Genomic DNA, 15,870 nt, shown 5'->3' with positions numbered 1-15,870 from the left:
TTTTCATTCTTTTTTGTTCGTTGTTTCATCCATTCCAACATACCCTCATTTCTATATATAAATGTCACTTTTACTGACAATCTAGGTAGTTGGAATCTAAAGATCTAAGTTGTTTTAAGTCAATCTAACCTTTTAGATGTGTTGTATTCAACATAGTAAATTTAGTAGGAACTGATCCTTGGATCATGTTTTTCAATAAAAAAAAACTATACTTTTTATGTACAAAAACTCATACATTTACATCCATCAATTCTAGAAAAAAAAACTATACATAGATCAGGTTCCAGCAATCCAAAGTCCAGCTTCTATTAAAAAGGCATATAGATCAGATATATGGGCCAAGATTGAAGGAGAAAAAACAAGAGAATAAAGCAATGAAGTTTTCTCAGTCACTTGTACAAACAAATGATTGTAGCAAACTCTCTCTCTCTCTCTCTTTATATGTATAATGGTGTAAGTTTGATCATAGACCTTTAGCAGCAGTCTTGACAGCGCTAAAGGTTTTTTTTTTAACCTTTAATGTGTCTATTGTGATGTTTGTTGAGAAGGGTGTTCATATATATATGTGTGTGTGTGTGTGTGCGCACGCACATTGAGAGTAGGTAGGAGTGCCCAAAAGAATTGCTCAATTTATTGGGAATCCTCATTTTGGTATATATATGTGCACACGCACGCGATTGAGAGTAGGTATGAATGCCCAGAAGAATTGCTCAATTTATTGGGGATCCTCATTTTGGTCAACCATCTCTAAAAGCTTTTACTTGAGAGGGTGATCTCAGGCAGTGAATATTAGATGCCGCCTAGACACGAATGCACAGCTGTTTCAATTTGTGAAAAACAAAAACGAAAAACATTTAGCGGCAGTCTTGAACCATTGCTAAATGTTGTTTTACAATTTGTTTTTCTCTTTTTTTTTTGTTCAGCTCTGTTAGCTTGATTTTTTTATACAATTCATAATCACCATATGACTAATTTAGCTTGTAGCATATGCTTATTAAAAGAATATAATTGTGAGATAAATGTGGACCTTGTACGAGTCTTTTAGTGGATTATGTAATTGTCAATGATGCCAGCATAAGAGAATGGGCACTTTTTGACATATGAAAATTCATGCACCTCAAAATTTTCATAAAGTAGTCACTTTCAGCAAATTTTTGAGATGTCAACTTTCAAAAGAAACCAATTTTGTCAATATTTGATACCCAAGCATAGAAATGGCTCCCGGAACAGAAACTGTATTGTAGCTTTACATTCTACTGAACAGAAAATATAAACTTTTGAGGTAAGTTTGACAAAAAAAATCATTTTTTAAAAAAATCTTGCAAAAGATAAAATGTAAAAAAAAAGAATTATCTCTCATAAGAAACAATAATCATGTGATTTGGATACCAAAGCACCAAGATCTCCCTTCCAGGAATGCAAACTATCCAAAAATTTCTATCCCAAAATAAGAACAAAAACTTTTCAATAAGTTTTGGGGTAAAAACATATAGTTTCAGAAAAAAAAACAAAATATTAAATAAATTTGAGAATCTCAACTTTTCAACACATTAAAAATTGCTCCATTTGGATACCAGAGCATTGAGATATAGGTTCTGAAAGACAAGTTGTTCAGAAAACAGGTCACTGGGACTAGACGATAAAAGGGTTTGTCATTTCAGTCCATCAACAACAAAATGATTGTCATTCTGGACAAAAAAATCCTTTGTTATTTTGGTCCTAGATGACAAAAAGTGTTTTGCCGTTTGGGTCCCTAATGGCTAGGGGTGGCAATTTCTGACACGACCCGCCAACCCGCCTCTTAGGCGGGTTCGGGTTGGGCTTAAGCCAACCCGTTTAATAAACGGGTTGACCCGCGTAACCCGTTTATTAAAAAGGTCGGGTTGGAGGTATGCCAACCCGCCAACCCGGCTGACCCGTTTAATAAACGGGTTAGGCGGGTGGGTCCACCCGCCAACCCGACCCGCCAACCCACCAACCCGTCTGCCAACCCGCCAACCTGACCCGCCAACCCATCAACCCGACCCGTCAACCTGACCCGCGAACCTGAGAACCCGTTTACCCGACCCAACCCATTTATTAAATGGGTTGGCGGGTCGTGTCGGGTTACCCGTTTATTAAACGGGTTGGGTTCGTGTTTGCCACAGCCGACCCGTTTAATAAACGGGTCGGGTTCAGGTTGAGGTATGCTGACCCGCCAACCTGACACGATTGCCAACCCTACTAATGGCAAAATGATTTTACCGCTTGAGTCCCTGAAGGCAAATGTTTTAGCGTTTCAGCCCCTCATGGCAGATTCTTTCATTGTTTCAATTCCGGACAACAAACTTGTTTGTTGTTTGCTTTGCAACCTCTTGAATCCTGAAATGAAGTTATTCTATCTATGATTTTAGATCCCACAAAACCTCAAATCTCCTAAATAATTAATTTTTAAACTAGTAATTAAAGATAAGAAAACACGATGTCCCACTGTTATCGCTAAAAATTGTTAACAAAAAAATTATGATAAAAGAAAATACACTTACCTTGATTTTACAAAACTCCTTTTCAAAATCGTTTAAAAGATATGGGGCACTCCTTTCAAGCCTCAATCTCCCTTCTTTGTGAGAATGTGAAGCCGAAGCAAGTTTGATCTTTGCAGTTGGAAGTCCACTATCGGGAAAAGTCCAGACTTCCCACGAAATAAAATATGCAATTCAAACCAGGGAGATGTGTAAGCACTTATGCAAAAAAAAAAGAATATGAAAACCAAAATAAAAGACTAAGCAATCAAATGGATTTGAAAATTACCTTTTTCAGACTTTTGGTCAGTTTGTCTTTTAAGCTCCAAATGACTGGCTTTTCTCAGCCAAGGCCCCCTCTTGAGGGGTGTATGATGATTCAAAAATGATCTTTCCTTGATCCAACAATACCTCCGTGTAGATATGCCAGTTTAAGGATCGAGATGAGTAAGCACCAGAGTAAGGGCAAGGTCTTAAGTTCATTTTAAGGTCAACACTCCGACAAAGAATTTTCAAATGCCTCAGGTTATATGGGTCAACCCCTATTTATAGGAATTAAGAATGAGATTAGGTCAAGGAATTTCTAGATTTAGATCTAACCAAAATTGATTTATGCTTATCCCAAAGGGGGATAAAGCTCATCCATGGAGAGTTTTGTGCAAAAAACACATATAGGGAGTTGGGGTAAGATAGGGATAAGTCTCTTGAGGCCTATCCTAAATTCAGGGTACTGAATGACAAAGTGGTTTTGTCATTCCAACACCAGATGATAAAGTGGTTTGTCATCTCAAGACCCGATGACAAAACAATTTGTTATCCCAAAACCGAATGACAAAGTGGTTTATTGTCCCAAAACTGAATGGCATAACAATTTTGCCATCCCAAGACCGCACGATAAAGTGGTTTTGTCATCCCAAGACAGGACAACAAAGCAGTTTGTCATCTCAAGATCAGACGACAAAACAATTTTTTCTATCCCAAGACTGAATAACAGTGGTTTTGTCATCCCAAAACTGAACTACAAAATGGTTTGTTGTCCCAAGATCAAACAACAAAGTGGTTTTATCGTCCTAAGACCGGATGACAAAACTGTTTGTTGTCCCAAGATTAGATGGCAAAGTGGTTTTGCCATCCCAAGATCGGACCACAAAGTGGTGTGCCATCCAAAGTCTGGACAACAAAATGGCTTTGTCATACAAAGACCTAGCAAGTTTTGGGAGAATTTTCAATTTTCTTTAGAATTTTTGGATTATACCTAACTTTTGGGGTTTTACATAAACTGTGGTTGAAAATGACTAGGTTATTTATTAGAACATTAACATTTGGGCATCGTCAATAATTCAGCCTCATACAAAATGCATGCAACCACATGTTCGCATGAAATCTCACTCACCTCTTGCTTATCACAAGAACATTGCATCTGATCAATATCAATACTGTAATTATGAGATCGGTCATGGGCCTCGTACATATGTTAATGATAATGTACAACAACCACATGTGGTTGTATTTTTCTCTTTTGTGCCTCTACATTTTCTTTTACCGCTGACACAATAATGCCTGATATTCTTTCTTTTTTTCAATTAGTGTCATTAGTATGAGATGAAATTTCTAAAGAAGAGACACTAGGGGCTTGTCATATATATGGATATTCCAAGAATTGAAACACTATTTTATATTAAATGTCAAACACATGTATATTTTTCTTGAAAAGTGAAATATAGCTCAAAATTACGATTTCATGTCGGTAACAATATAATCATATGCATCCTTTTCTTGGATTTTATCAAAAAAATATATGCATTATAGTTTTGTGATTACTTGAGTTGCACTCCAACAAAGTGCTCTGAGTGGTTAACCAAATTTCTTAAAAAAGTTTTTCATCATGTGCTTTATGCAATATCCAACATGACATTTGAGAAAAATATTAGAGATGACATACAACAATTCTTTGTGCCTATATGAGATAATAATTAATCTTGTTCTCACTTTAAACTCAACGAAGTATATGAATTCATGTTTTAGACTCTAAAATAACTACGCTCATGAATCTTTCAACTCCTTATCTATAATTGCAAACACTATAAAAAATATCTCACCACAAGAATTAATACTATGAGTTGTCAACAATATACTTATGCATTTTTCTTTTAAGAATATGTTGTCTACCATAAGAATTGAAGGACACCCTTTTAAAAAGCCATCAATGCATGAATGAAAGGATTAAAACATGTACTTAAATTGATCTTTCTTATCAATCTTAATGAACTTCATCATTCACGAGTTTGCTTTCATCACATGATCCAAATATGTAGGAAGCATCTTAAAGGAGTCTTCATATGAAACTTATAACTCTTCTTTTGTGCATTCATACTCACATATGCTTATTTGTAACTAATCTCCACATCTTTTTCGTGATCAATGTCATTGATGTTTTTTCTTTGAGTCATCTTTGGGTACGAATAACATTTGCAATTCATATGACAAACACTATTTTTACATGAAGGTTACCCAGTGATCCATCATATATATGATTTCTTTCATACTTCTTCACTTGAAAAAATGTTGCTATGCACACCTTTGTATAATGGATCTTTCATGGACAATCACCCATAGTCTGCAGTTTTTTTCTCCTATATATGACTCACTCTATTATTGCATTTTCTCATGAATTTTGTTTTAGAGTTATTTCTTATCACATGATGTTTCAAAAGCTTGTGACAATGCTTTAGATCATTAAACCTTTGGTCAACAACAATATCTTTATCATTTGAACTTCTTAGTCATTAAAAAAAAATTGATTATTAAGTTTTTTGTTACACAACATACCAATCAACTAATATGCATCTTTAATGATTTTCAATTGCTCTTCCTTGTATGTCGAATCCATTAAACGAGAACCTTTTTATTAGTATAAATACATAAAACAATTCTACCGACCCAATAAATGCTTATATATCTTGTACAACATGCCAAGGGTTCGACTTTTCAATTATAATTTATGCATCATTTGCATAAACCATTAATTATCCTATGTCATAGGTGTCTTGGTCATTTCTTATCATTTTTAAGTCATCCTCATTTGACATAATTAATCATCAAATCATCTAATTCTCTATTGCCAACTTGATTGCTGCTATGACTATTTAACTATTAAGATGCACAAAATAAATAAAAAATTATTGTATTTATCACTCTATTTGCTTTCATGTATTTTCAAATTTCATGATTAACCATAAAAATAACACCATCATCACACCTGCATCTCAAGCATAAATTACAAAGCCTAACTTGTACCTAATTATGTCATCTGTCCTAGAAGGTTGGATGCTATCTAAATTACTGTAGTAAAGATCAATAACACTAGGTTGTTGACGTAGTTTCACACCCTCTGCAGTGATCCTCTCATCATGGACAACATTAATTGTCTATATAAGTTTTTTATTGCTTGTACATCGAACATCTATATATATATATCTGATTAGTTCCAACAACTGCATGCCCTTCACTTGCATGTTAAGAACATCACTATCTCCTAGTGATTGGGACAGTTGGATGTTTGCCAAAGGATTGAGTTCAATAGATGGTGCCAGAGATAAATGCATATTCTCCAAAAGATTTTCATTATTCTCATCATTAATTGCTTCTTATATATCACTTCTAGCTATTTCTTATTTAACATTATGAACATCCACATAAATATCACTATAAAATAACATTGATTTTACATCATTGTCATCTAAAATATCTATCAATATTTGTTGGTTATTTATATTTGGAGAATAATTATATCATATGCTCAATAACTATTCTTCATATTCGATTTTATGAGATATCAAAGCCATGGATTCTTTAAAGCCACTATTTTTGTAGACCACTATACATCTTCAATTAGAGTAATTAGACTTACGATAGTATACTTTAGCTCTTTCAGACACCATCATTAACTGTTTATGTCAACTACACAACATATCATTCATTTAATGAAAATAATATGTAACAAAAGGGCCATCTATATATTCTTCATACATTTAATTAACAAAACTACCTACAACCAGTTTAAAAACCAACTACCTACAAAACCATAACCCCTATTGAATGCTTGCACATAATCAACCTCAACCCCATCACACTAATTGAATACTTATACACAATCAACCTTAACTTCATTACATCAAGACAAAACCACTAAACATTAAATAAAAGACAATACAATTAAAATAATTCATCTACAACACCAATATATATACCTATGAAAAAACTCTAAAAATAGTGAATTTTAAATGAAATATATGGTTTCAAAGATTAAATAAAATATAAACAAACATACATAAATCTTCTAGGGCAATAACCAAACACAATTACTATAAGGCTGTATTAAATATATAATCTACAAAAAAATTATGATTGCAAGAATATATATATATATATATATATATATATATATATATATATATATATATATATATATATATATATATATATATATATATATATATGTGTGTGTGTGTGTGTGTGTGTGTGTGTGTGTGTGTGTGTGAAACTCACTTTTGGACTTAACTGAAAGACAGAAAAGTTGACCAAAAAAGATGCCACAACTCACTAGAATGTTGCAAGATGAATTCATAGTTATCATAAAAAATGCGAGAAAGAAATTTGTTAGGGTTTTAAAGAGAAAATAGTTAGAGTTCTAACGAGAAACAAATAGAAAAAAAAAAGATCTGCAATAACTTTATATGAATCAACAAGCACGAGAAGGTACAAACATTCACAAGATGTATTTGTGAATATCAACATTTATTTGTGAACTTACGTAAGGAGTATTTAGTTAAAGAAGTATCACATGTTTTTTTTGTAAAAAAATACTATACTTACAAATATCGTATTGTGTTTATGGAGGTAAAATCAGAGTATGACCGTCAAGAACATTCACAACAAATATTTGTGAATGTCATCAAACATTTGTGGACCTCCTTATAGAGTATATTGTTAAAAGAGGTTCACAGGTTTTCTTCGTGAAAGTCATACTATATTTGTAAATGTTGTATTGTATTTGCGGAGGTCTTATAAGAGTGTGAAAGTCATAGACATTCAAAGTATTTGCGAATGTCAATACACATTTGCATACCTTCTTGGAGAGTTTACTTAAGTGAGGTTCATAGGTTATCTTCGCAAAGATCGTACTGTATTTGTGGATGTTCGCATAATCTTCTTTTTTATTGGCAGGTTACAAACTTTCTACAACGTATCTATATGTCATGCGAACCTCAACATGTTTGCATGTGCGAAAGCAAAAATGTTCTAAAAAAGTCGAAAATCAATAATTTAGATATGCGAAATATTTTGTCAAATTGGTAGGCATTTTGTAAAGCACACCATTTTGCAAGAATAATACAATTATTTTTTGTTAATTATTTGGGTCAGACCCATGAAGTTTGATTAGTATATGGAGAACGAAATTGTATATGAAGTTTTATGCTAAACTTCGTCCAATGCAAGTCTTGATCAAGACATGCATTTCTTCAATTTGAAATGTATAAATAACTAGTATTTCACTGGGTTTAGTTTACCTTGCCTCTATAGGACCCGGGTATGGTTTTGTTCTTTTAGATTCGGTTGAACTGAGATCAGAATACGATACCAGCAGTCAACATTAGACCCGGGTTCGAGCCCACCTGATATGGGAAAGGTTCAACTCATTGGCATCCCTAAATGTAAAGATACATATGGACTGGATATAATTCGACCTTTGATTAGAATCAAACACCTTATGTTCAAGTGTGGATCCTTAAAATAAGATCAAAATGTGCATTAGAACCAAATAATAATTGCCATCAATTTTCCAGTTGGATTGGATGCAACTGTATTTCACATTGGTTTTATGTTCTGAGTTGAATCAAGTCTAATATATTTACATTTGTTAATGCAAAAACTTGGTTTTCATTTTTTCTTTTTCGTGTTAAAAACCTAGCAGTAATAACTTTTTTAAAGAAACAATAGCAGTATCGAAAAAATCACCATTCATGACAAAATACGGGTGTTAACGGATTGGGTAGGGATGCAAATGGATTGAATCCAGGATGGTTGTTTTGTTTTCTGTTCTAGATCCGACCTGACCCCCTCATGAATTTAACTGATCTGGATCGGACCCATTTGCATCCCAAGGACTGGGTAATCCTGCCAAGCAAATTATCTGGCAGGGTTAGGGTTTGATAACAAAGAATTGGGTTCAATTAATTAGTTGGGATATGGTTTATAAAATTTCATAAAAAAACTGGATTCCCACCCGTCTCAATTAGGGCGTGTTTGATACACCAGACAAAAGCCGTACGGGCAGAACACACGGCATTTGTCCGGTACTCACCAGTCGCACCCCCCAGGACTGAGATTGAAGCGTCCTGCTCTGTTGCTTTTGAAAAGGCTGTGCAGGACGTTGTTTTATTCTGCTCCATACACATGCAGTGCTACGTATCAAACATGAGGCAGCCCTCGGGCAGGAACCTGTCTGTTCCAGCCCAAGCGCTTCCCGTGAGTCAAACAAGCCCTTAAGGTATGCATTTTTTCAATGTAAAATATACATAGAATTCGTATTTCACTGGGTTTGATCTAGGTCCAGTTCACGTATCTTTATGAAACTAGTGTGTCTTTGATTTTTTTATTACTTAAGAAACCGCGTGAGAGATTGAAGACCTGGTTGCATTGGCTCAGCCTGCTATACTTCATGAAACTCTGAAGCTAGGACCCTTGTCCTCATGTCCTAGGTTGAGTCTTAGATTGTGCAAGAGATTGACTAACAGATATTAGCTCATAAGTAGGACAAGTCCAAGCGGTGCAATCACAATGCACCAAATTTGTCCATTAAGCACCTGATTGCCCTACATCAGGCCTTGAACCCTACATCTGACAGACCTGTCCCCAAGATGGAGGGTGATCAGGTGCTTAATGCACAAATATTTGTGCAATCATATTGCACCTGATCTATTCACAAGTAGGAGAAGCCCCATCTCACTGTGTGGTTTTGCTTTGGTAGACTATGTCATAGACAACGCACTTTGGTGGAGTGTCTCTGTTGACATGAGTGGACAAGCTCGGACAGGTGGACACGGACACTGACGGAATATAGTTTAATATTTTGTATTATTTTTAACGTTTTAAAGATTTATTTCAATAAAAAATACACTTTTAACATTAAAATATCAAAAAATAGTTTTTTAATGATTCTTTTTTTAAAATTCTGTGTCCTCGTATCCCATTTTCTAAAGTTTTTTTGAAACTTTCAAATGAAACCCACATCAGGTGTCCTGGTGTCGACCTGTCTTTGTGACCTAGTTGGTAGATTTGGTCCAACTGAGATTGGAATCGAGTACCAGCACTCAATGTGAGAAAGGGGTCCAACTGAGATTGACCTTGACACCACTAATTCTAACTACTAGCATGCATGTCTCCGATCCATATTCAGTGCAATTCACTGGATCTTATCTCAAATTCAGATCTACGCAACACAAATGACACAATCCAACTTCAGATCCGGATCAAGAACAGTAGCCGATCCGATTGGTCCGCCGTACCACGAGGGACCCAATGATACATCTTATCCATCAGATGGACGGTCATTTTTTTCCAACCAAAACGCTCCAAATATCGAGCAGCTTCTACCCTCATTTCCCGCGACACAACGTCCATCCAGAAACCTCAAGCACGTTCTAGAATCGTTCTAGGCGTCGCTCCACAGTTCCAGAAAAGCGTCGAACTCTCTCCCTCCCCAACAAAGCCCCCCCTTTCCCTCCTCGATCATCTCGACGAAACACGATTTCTAAAGCGTCTCAGCGACGAAAGACTCTTCGATTCTCGACTACCCATCAAACCGTTCTTACCAAATCTCTACGTTTTCTCAAGAAATCATCACCGCCAACATCATTTCTCTGTTCATTCTTGATCGTTTCTGCGTTTTCTTCTTGTTCTGAAGAGGAGTAGGTGATCGATTGAAGGAAAGAAGAGAAGAGAAGCGACATCATGAATCCAGAGAAGTACACCCACAAGACCAACGAGGCCCTCGTGGGCGCTCAAGGGTTCGCCATGGACGCGGGCCACGTCCAGATTACCCCTCTTCACCTCGCCCAGTCCCTCATATCCGACCAATCCGGCATTCTCCGCCAATCGATCGCGAACGCTGGCAGCGGCGTCGATTCCGCGAATTCCTTTGAGCGCGTCCTCAGGCAGGCACTGAAGAAGATCCCCTCGCAGCACCCTGCGCCTGACGAAGTTCCGGCGAGCACCACCTTGATCAAGGTCATCCGGAGGGCTCAGTCCGCGCAGAAGTCCCATGGAGACTCCCACCTCGCCGTCGATCACCTGATTCTGGGCCTTCTTGAGGACTCCCAGATTGGGGATATCCTTAAGGAGGCCGGCGTCAGCGCGGCGAGGGTGAAGGCGGAGGTGGAGAAACTTCGGGGGAAGGAGGGAAAGAAGGTGGAGAGCGCGTCGGGCGATACCAATTTCCAGGCATTGAAGACCTACGGGCGGGACCTCGTAGAGCAGGCGGGGAAGCTCGATCCGGTGATCGGCAGGGACGAAGAGATCAGGAGAGTGATAAGGATCCTGTCGAGGAGGACGAAAAACAACCCGGTGCTTATCGGGGAGCCCGGCGTCGGAAAAACCGCAGTTGTGGAGGGCCTAGCACAGAGGATTGTGAGAGGTGATGTACCAAGGTAAATCAATGTGGTTTCACTCGAGTGGAAATTTGGGTATTGGTATTTCTGAATCTGTTTCAATTGCGAAATCTTTTTTCGGATTTGGGATGGGCTGTGTTTCTATTTGATTATTGTGAATTGATGATGCTTTTGGAGGTTTACTGATGAATTGTTTATGGTGTCGTTGTTTCTGTGAGCAGCAATCTGAATGATGTAAGGTTGGTAGCATTGGATATGGGGGCATTGGTTGCAGGAGCCAAGTATAGAGGCGAGTTTGAGGAAAGACTGAAGGCGGTATTAAAAGAGGTGGAAGACGCAGATGGAAAAGTAATCCTCTTCATCGATGAAATCCATCTTGTCCTCGGCGCAGGTTAGCCTATCTTTCACGGACTAGTGTTCTTAAACCAATTATTTCACATGAATTGGAAATTAATTCGATCTTTCGTTTATTTCATCTGTGAGTAGATATTTTTGCTAAACGAGTGCACTTTTCTTTTATTCAAATGCGGTAGTGTAATTGACAATTTTATGATGGTTTTAAAAGATTTTAAAATAGCTTTGATGCACGTACACATCAAAGAATGGCAATCTTTCACACCCTTGAATGGGAAAATTGTTCAACTCACTTGGAGATTTTGTTAACAGATTTGTGATTTATGAGGTCTCTTGCATGTGTTCTTTGTTTAGTTTCTGAATTTTGTTTGCAATGCTTTGGTATTGTTACTGAGTGCAGGTCGAACTGAGGGATCGATGGATGCCGCTAACCTGTTAAAACCAATGTTGGCTCGAGGCCAATTGCGCTGCATTGGTGCCACTACTCTTGAAGAGTATCGGAAGTATGTGGAGAAGGATGCTGCTTTCGAGCGGCGGTTTCAGCAGGTTTATGTTGCTGAACCGAGTGTTGCAGACACAATCAGCATCCTCAGAGGACTGAAGGAGAAATACGAAGGGCACCATGGTGTTCGGATTCAGGACAGAGCTCTTGTAGTTGCTGCCCAGCTCTCAAGCAGATATATAACTGGTACTGTTTGATTTCTTTTAGCTAATTGTATACTTCCATTAGTCAGTTTTACCAATGTATCTTTTGATTGTATGGTATGCTAATCTTCTTTCAATTGCGACAATACTATGTTCAGGGCGTCATCTTCCTGATAAGGCGATTGATTTGGTTGATGAAGCCTGTGCCAATGTGAGAGTTCAGTTGGATAGTCAGCCCGAGGAGATTGATAACCTTGAAAGGAAAAGGATTCAGTTGGAAGTTGAGTTACATGCGTTGGAAAAGGAGAAGGACAAAGCAAGCAAAGCTCGACTTGTAGAGGTTGGTCACCATGTTTTTGGTCACATTGGAACTCGCTTACATTCTGTGATAGTTCAATTGCGAGTTTCAGATAAGGGGGTCCTGAATCTTTATGCTTTTGTTGGTTCTCAGGTACGAAAAGAGTTGGATGATCTAAGGGACAAGTTGCAGCCACTTATGATGAAATATCGGAAAGAGAAAGAGAGAGTAGATGAAATCAGACGACTCAAGCAGAGGCGGGAGGAGTTGATGTTTACAGTTCAAGAGGCAGAGAGAAGAAACGATTTGGCGCGTGTTGCTGATATTCGCTATGGTGCCCTTCAAGAAATTGATGCTGCAATAGCCAAGCTAGAAGGTTCCACTGATGAGAACGTCATGTTAACTGAGGCTGTCGTACCAGATCATATTGCAGAGGTATGTATGCCGTTTCCAGTTGCCTATTTTTCACATGCCTTGGCATCAAATGGTCTTACATTGCCCGTTTCTCTTGGTTTGTGTAGGTGGTTAGCCGCTGGACCGGAATTCCAGTCACAAGGCTGGGGCAGAATGAGAAAGAAAGGCTGATCGGTCTTGCAGAGAGGCTGCACAAAAGGGTTGTTGGTCAAGAACAGGCTGTTCAAGCTGTTTCCCAAGCTGTTCTGCGGTCTCGTGCAGGGCTGGGTAGGCCTCAGCAGCCTACTGGCTCATTCCTGTTCCTTGGTCCTACCGGTGTTGGCAAGACTGAGCTTGCGAAAGCTCTTGCTGAACAACTCTTTGATGATGAAAACTTGTTGATTAGGATTGACATGTCGGAATACATGGAGCAGCACTCTGTATCTCGGCTCATCGGTGCACCACCTGGGTATGATTCTAAGGGTCCTGAGTTCTCTTCATTTCATTTTACACATAAAGCTGTTAGCTCAGGTTACTCATCTCTGCTGTGTACATTGCAGGTATGTGGGTCATGAGGAAGGTGGGCAGCTTACAGAGGCTGTCAGGAGGAGACCTTATAGTGTTATCTTATTCGATGAGGTTGAGAAAGCGCATATAGCAGTGTTCAATACGCTTCTTCAGGTTCTAGACGATGGCAGATTGACAGACGGGCAAGGAAGGACGGTGAACTTTACCAACACAGTGATCATCATGACTTCAAATCTTGGTGCTGAGCATCTTCTTTCTGGAATGGTCGGCCAGACCTCAATGCAGAGTGCAAGGGAGAGGGTTATGCAGGAGGTAAGTTTGTAATAGAGTTATATCTTATACTCTGTTTGGTTATAATGTTGTGTGGATTTGGAGGAGCCATTAACACAATGTGAAATTTACAGGTTAGAAGGCATTTCAGGCCTGAATTACTGAACAGGCTGGACGAAATTGTGGTGTTTGATCCTCTATCGCATGAGCAGCTCCGGAAAGTGGCTCGGCTGCAGAAGAAAGATGTAGCTGCACGTCTTGCAGAGAGGGGCATTGCTTTAGCAGTGTCTGATGCAGCTCTAGATATTGTATTGGCAGAATCATATGATCCAGTAAGTACTCAGTGCCATTAACTATTTGGTGTTAGTGCTGCAGTGTGCTTACTTGCATTATGGTGAATGCTGATGTATTGGTTTGCATGCTTCAGGTTTACGGTGCTCGGCCAATACGAAGGTGGCTGGAGAAGAATGTGGTGACTCAATTGTCGATGATGCTGATAAAGGAGGAGATCGACGAAAACTCAACTGTGTACATAGACGCTATGCCAGGTGGCAAGGAGTTGTCTTACCGAGTGGATAAGAATGGTGGAATGGTTAATGCTGATACTGGGCTCAAGTCAGATATCTTGATTGAGATTCCAAATCGCACGAGGACGAGTGACACTGCACAGATGGTGAAGAAGATGAGGATTATGGAAGAAGATGATATGGAAGAGTAAGAGTTTTGCGGCTGGTGTATATGAGGCTTGTGTGAAAGAGGGGTCCTTTCAAGTTTTTTTGCACTGTTGTAGTTAGCAGATGATGTCCATACTATGTGTAACAAGGGGGTGCCTAGTTTTTTTGGTACTAGAAAGTTTTGTTGTGGAAGCTGAGCATGGGCATCTCCTTCAAAACTTGTGCATCGGCTCTTCTCTGCTGTTTTTGATTTGCTTAATTGTAAATATGCAGTATTTTTATTTCTTTTCAGGAGTGGTTCAGTTGTTTTTTTTTTCATATGAATGATGAGACCTAGATATCAAAGCCTCGATCACATCAGGTGTCCACCTAGTTAGTGATTGGAATTAGGGCTGGTAAATGAGCCGAACGAATTGAACAGGGTGTTCATGGTTGTTTTTGTGGTGAGCTGAACCAAGTTCGAGCTTAATCACAATTACAAATCGGTTTCGATTAATTATAAGAAGCTCTGGCGCTCTTTAATGTGTCGGTATACTCCAGCACCCGTTTTAGTGACCAGCTTGGTTTGGTGGAACATGTTATTTCAAAGTTGTAAGCAACAAGATTTGAACTTGAGCTTATTGTTTGTAAACCCAACACTTCAACCATCTGCACTTTCAAAGTTGTTTGACTTGTCGAACGTGTTTCACAAGCGGCTTATCTCGCTTCTCAGGCCTAATTGAAGTATATGGGATATAATCGAGGCAATCTTGTGCCATATGACCGGATCTGGTTTGGTCAAGATGGTTAGGAAGGCGAGACCATTTTAGCCGGGCCAAATTGTGCTTTGACAAGTATACGAGGCCCGGCTGCTGCACTCTGGTATTGGGACTTGACAAAGTTTCACTTGGCCACCAACTCTGTATTAGATCACATGGATATGTCTTGGTGTAGCTCGTTTATGTTCACTTGGTGCGTGAAATATGAGTCATTTTTCTGGATAATCCGTGAAAATGACTCGCTCACCCATAAGCTCATTAGAGTAAAAATGCTAGGTCTCCCTTGCCTGCTGTGGAATATACTTAGCTTCTTCCTTGAGCTAAGGGATGCACATATATCTTCTGAACTCGTGACATCCTGTTAACTTGGTGACATGCACAAGTCACTTCTATTGGATGAGCTGAGCCTGTGTGGGCTCCAATCTTCTTTTGTAATTTAAAAACCTGCTTTCGCTTCCTAGTCTGGCAACCTTGGGTCTGCCTAACCCCAGCTTACCATTAAAAAATAAATAAATAAAAATCTAACCATTAAACTAATTTCAATTTTGCCTCAATGTTGGCTGAGTTGCATGTGACTTTCCTATATCTCATCTAAATTCCATCTTTATAATCACTAGGGCGGCGTTTGTTTCACCCCGAATGGTTGGGCCTCTTTCTTGCTTGCGGTGAAATGAACATCCAAGTGTCCAACACCCTGTGCACATTAGGGTGTACTGATGACTCTTTCACATGAAAACAGGATCACTCCCTGAAAGTGCGTGTTTCGGGGTCCCGACTGAG

At 38.5% G+C, this 15,870-nt stretch overlaps 1 protein-coding gene across 1 annotated transcript; it reads left to right on the top strand.

Annotated features, from left to right (window-relative positions):
- Positions 1–10,408: 10,408 nt before the first annotated feature.
- On the top strand, positions 10,409–14,623 carry LOC149827342 (chaperone protein ClpB1-like). Its single transcript, XM_090019294.1, has 9 exons — positions 10,409–11,209; positions 11,392–11,561; positions 11,925–12,212; positions 12,328–12,509; positions 12,621–12,902; positions 12,989–13,329; positions 13,421–13,700; positions 13,793–13,990; positions 14,086–14,623. The coding sequence occupies exons 1-9, from the start codon at positions 10,515–10,517 to the stop codon at positions 14,374–14,376; spliced, it is 2,727 nt and encodes a 908-aa protein (XP_089875420.1). The 5' UTR covers positions 10,409–10,514; the 3' UTR covers positions 14,377–14,623.
- The last annotated feature ends 1,247 nt before the right edge of the window (positions 14,624–15,870 follow it).

The sequence above is a fragment of the Nuphar pumila genome, chromosome 10 (genome assembly GCF_984573655.1).
Source record: "Nuphar pumila chromosome 10, dmNupPumi1.hap1.1, whole genome shotgun sequence".
NCBI classification, from domain to species: domain Eukaryota; kingdom Viridiplantae; phylum Streptophyta; class Magnoliopsida; order Nymphaeales; family Nymphaeaceae; genus Nuphar; species Nuphar pumila.
The sequence above is the reverse complement of the archived record's forward strand: the minus strand, read 5'-3'. Positions and strand labels throughout refer to the sequence as shown.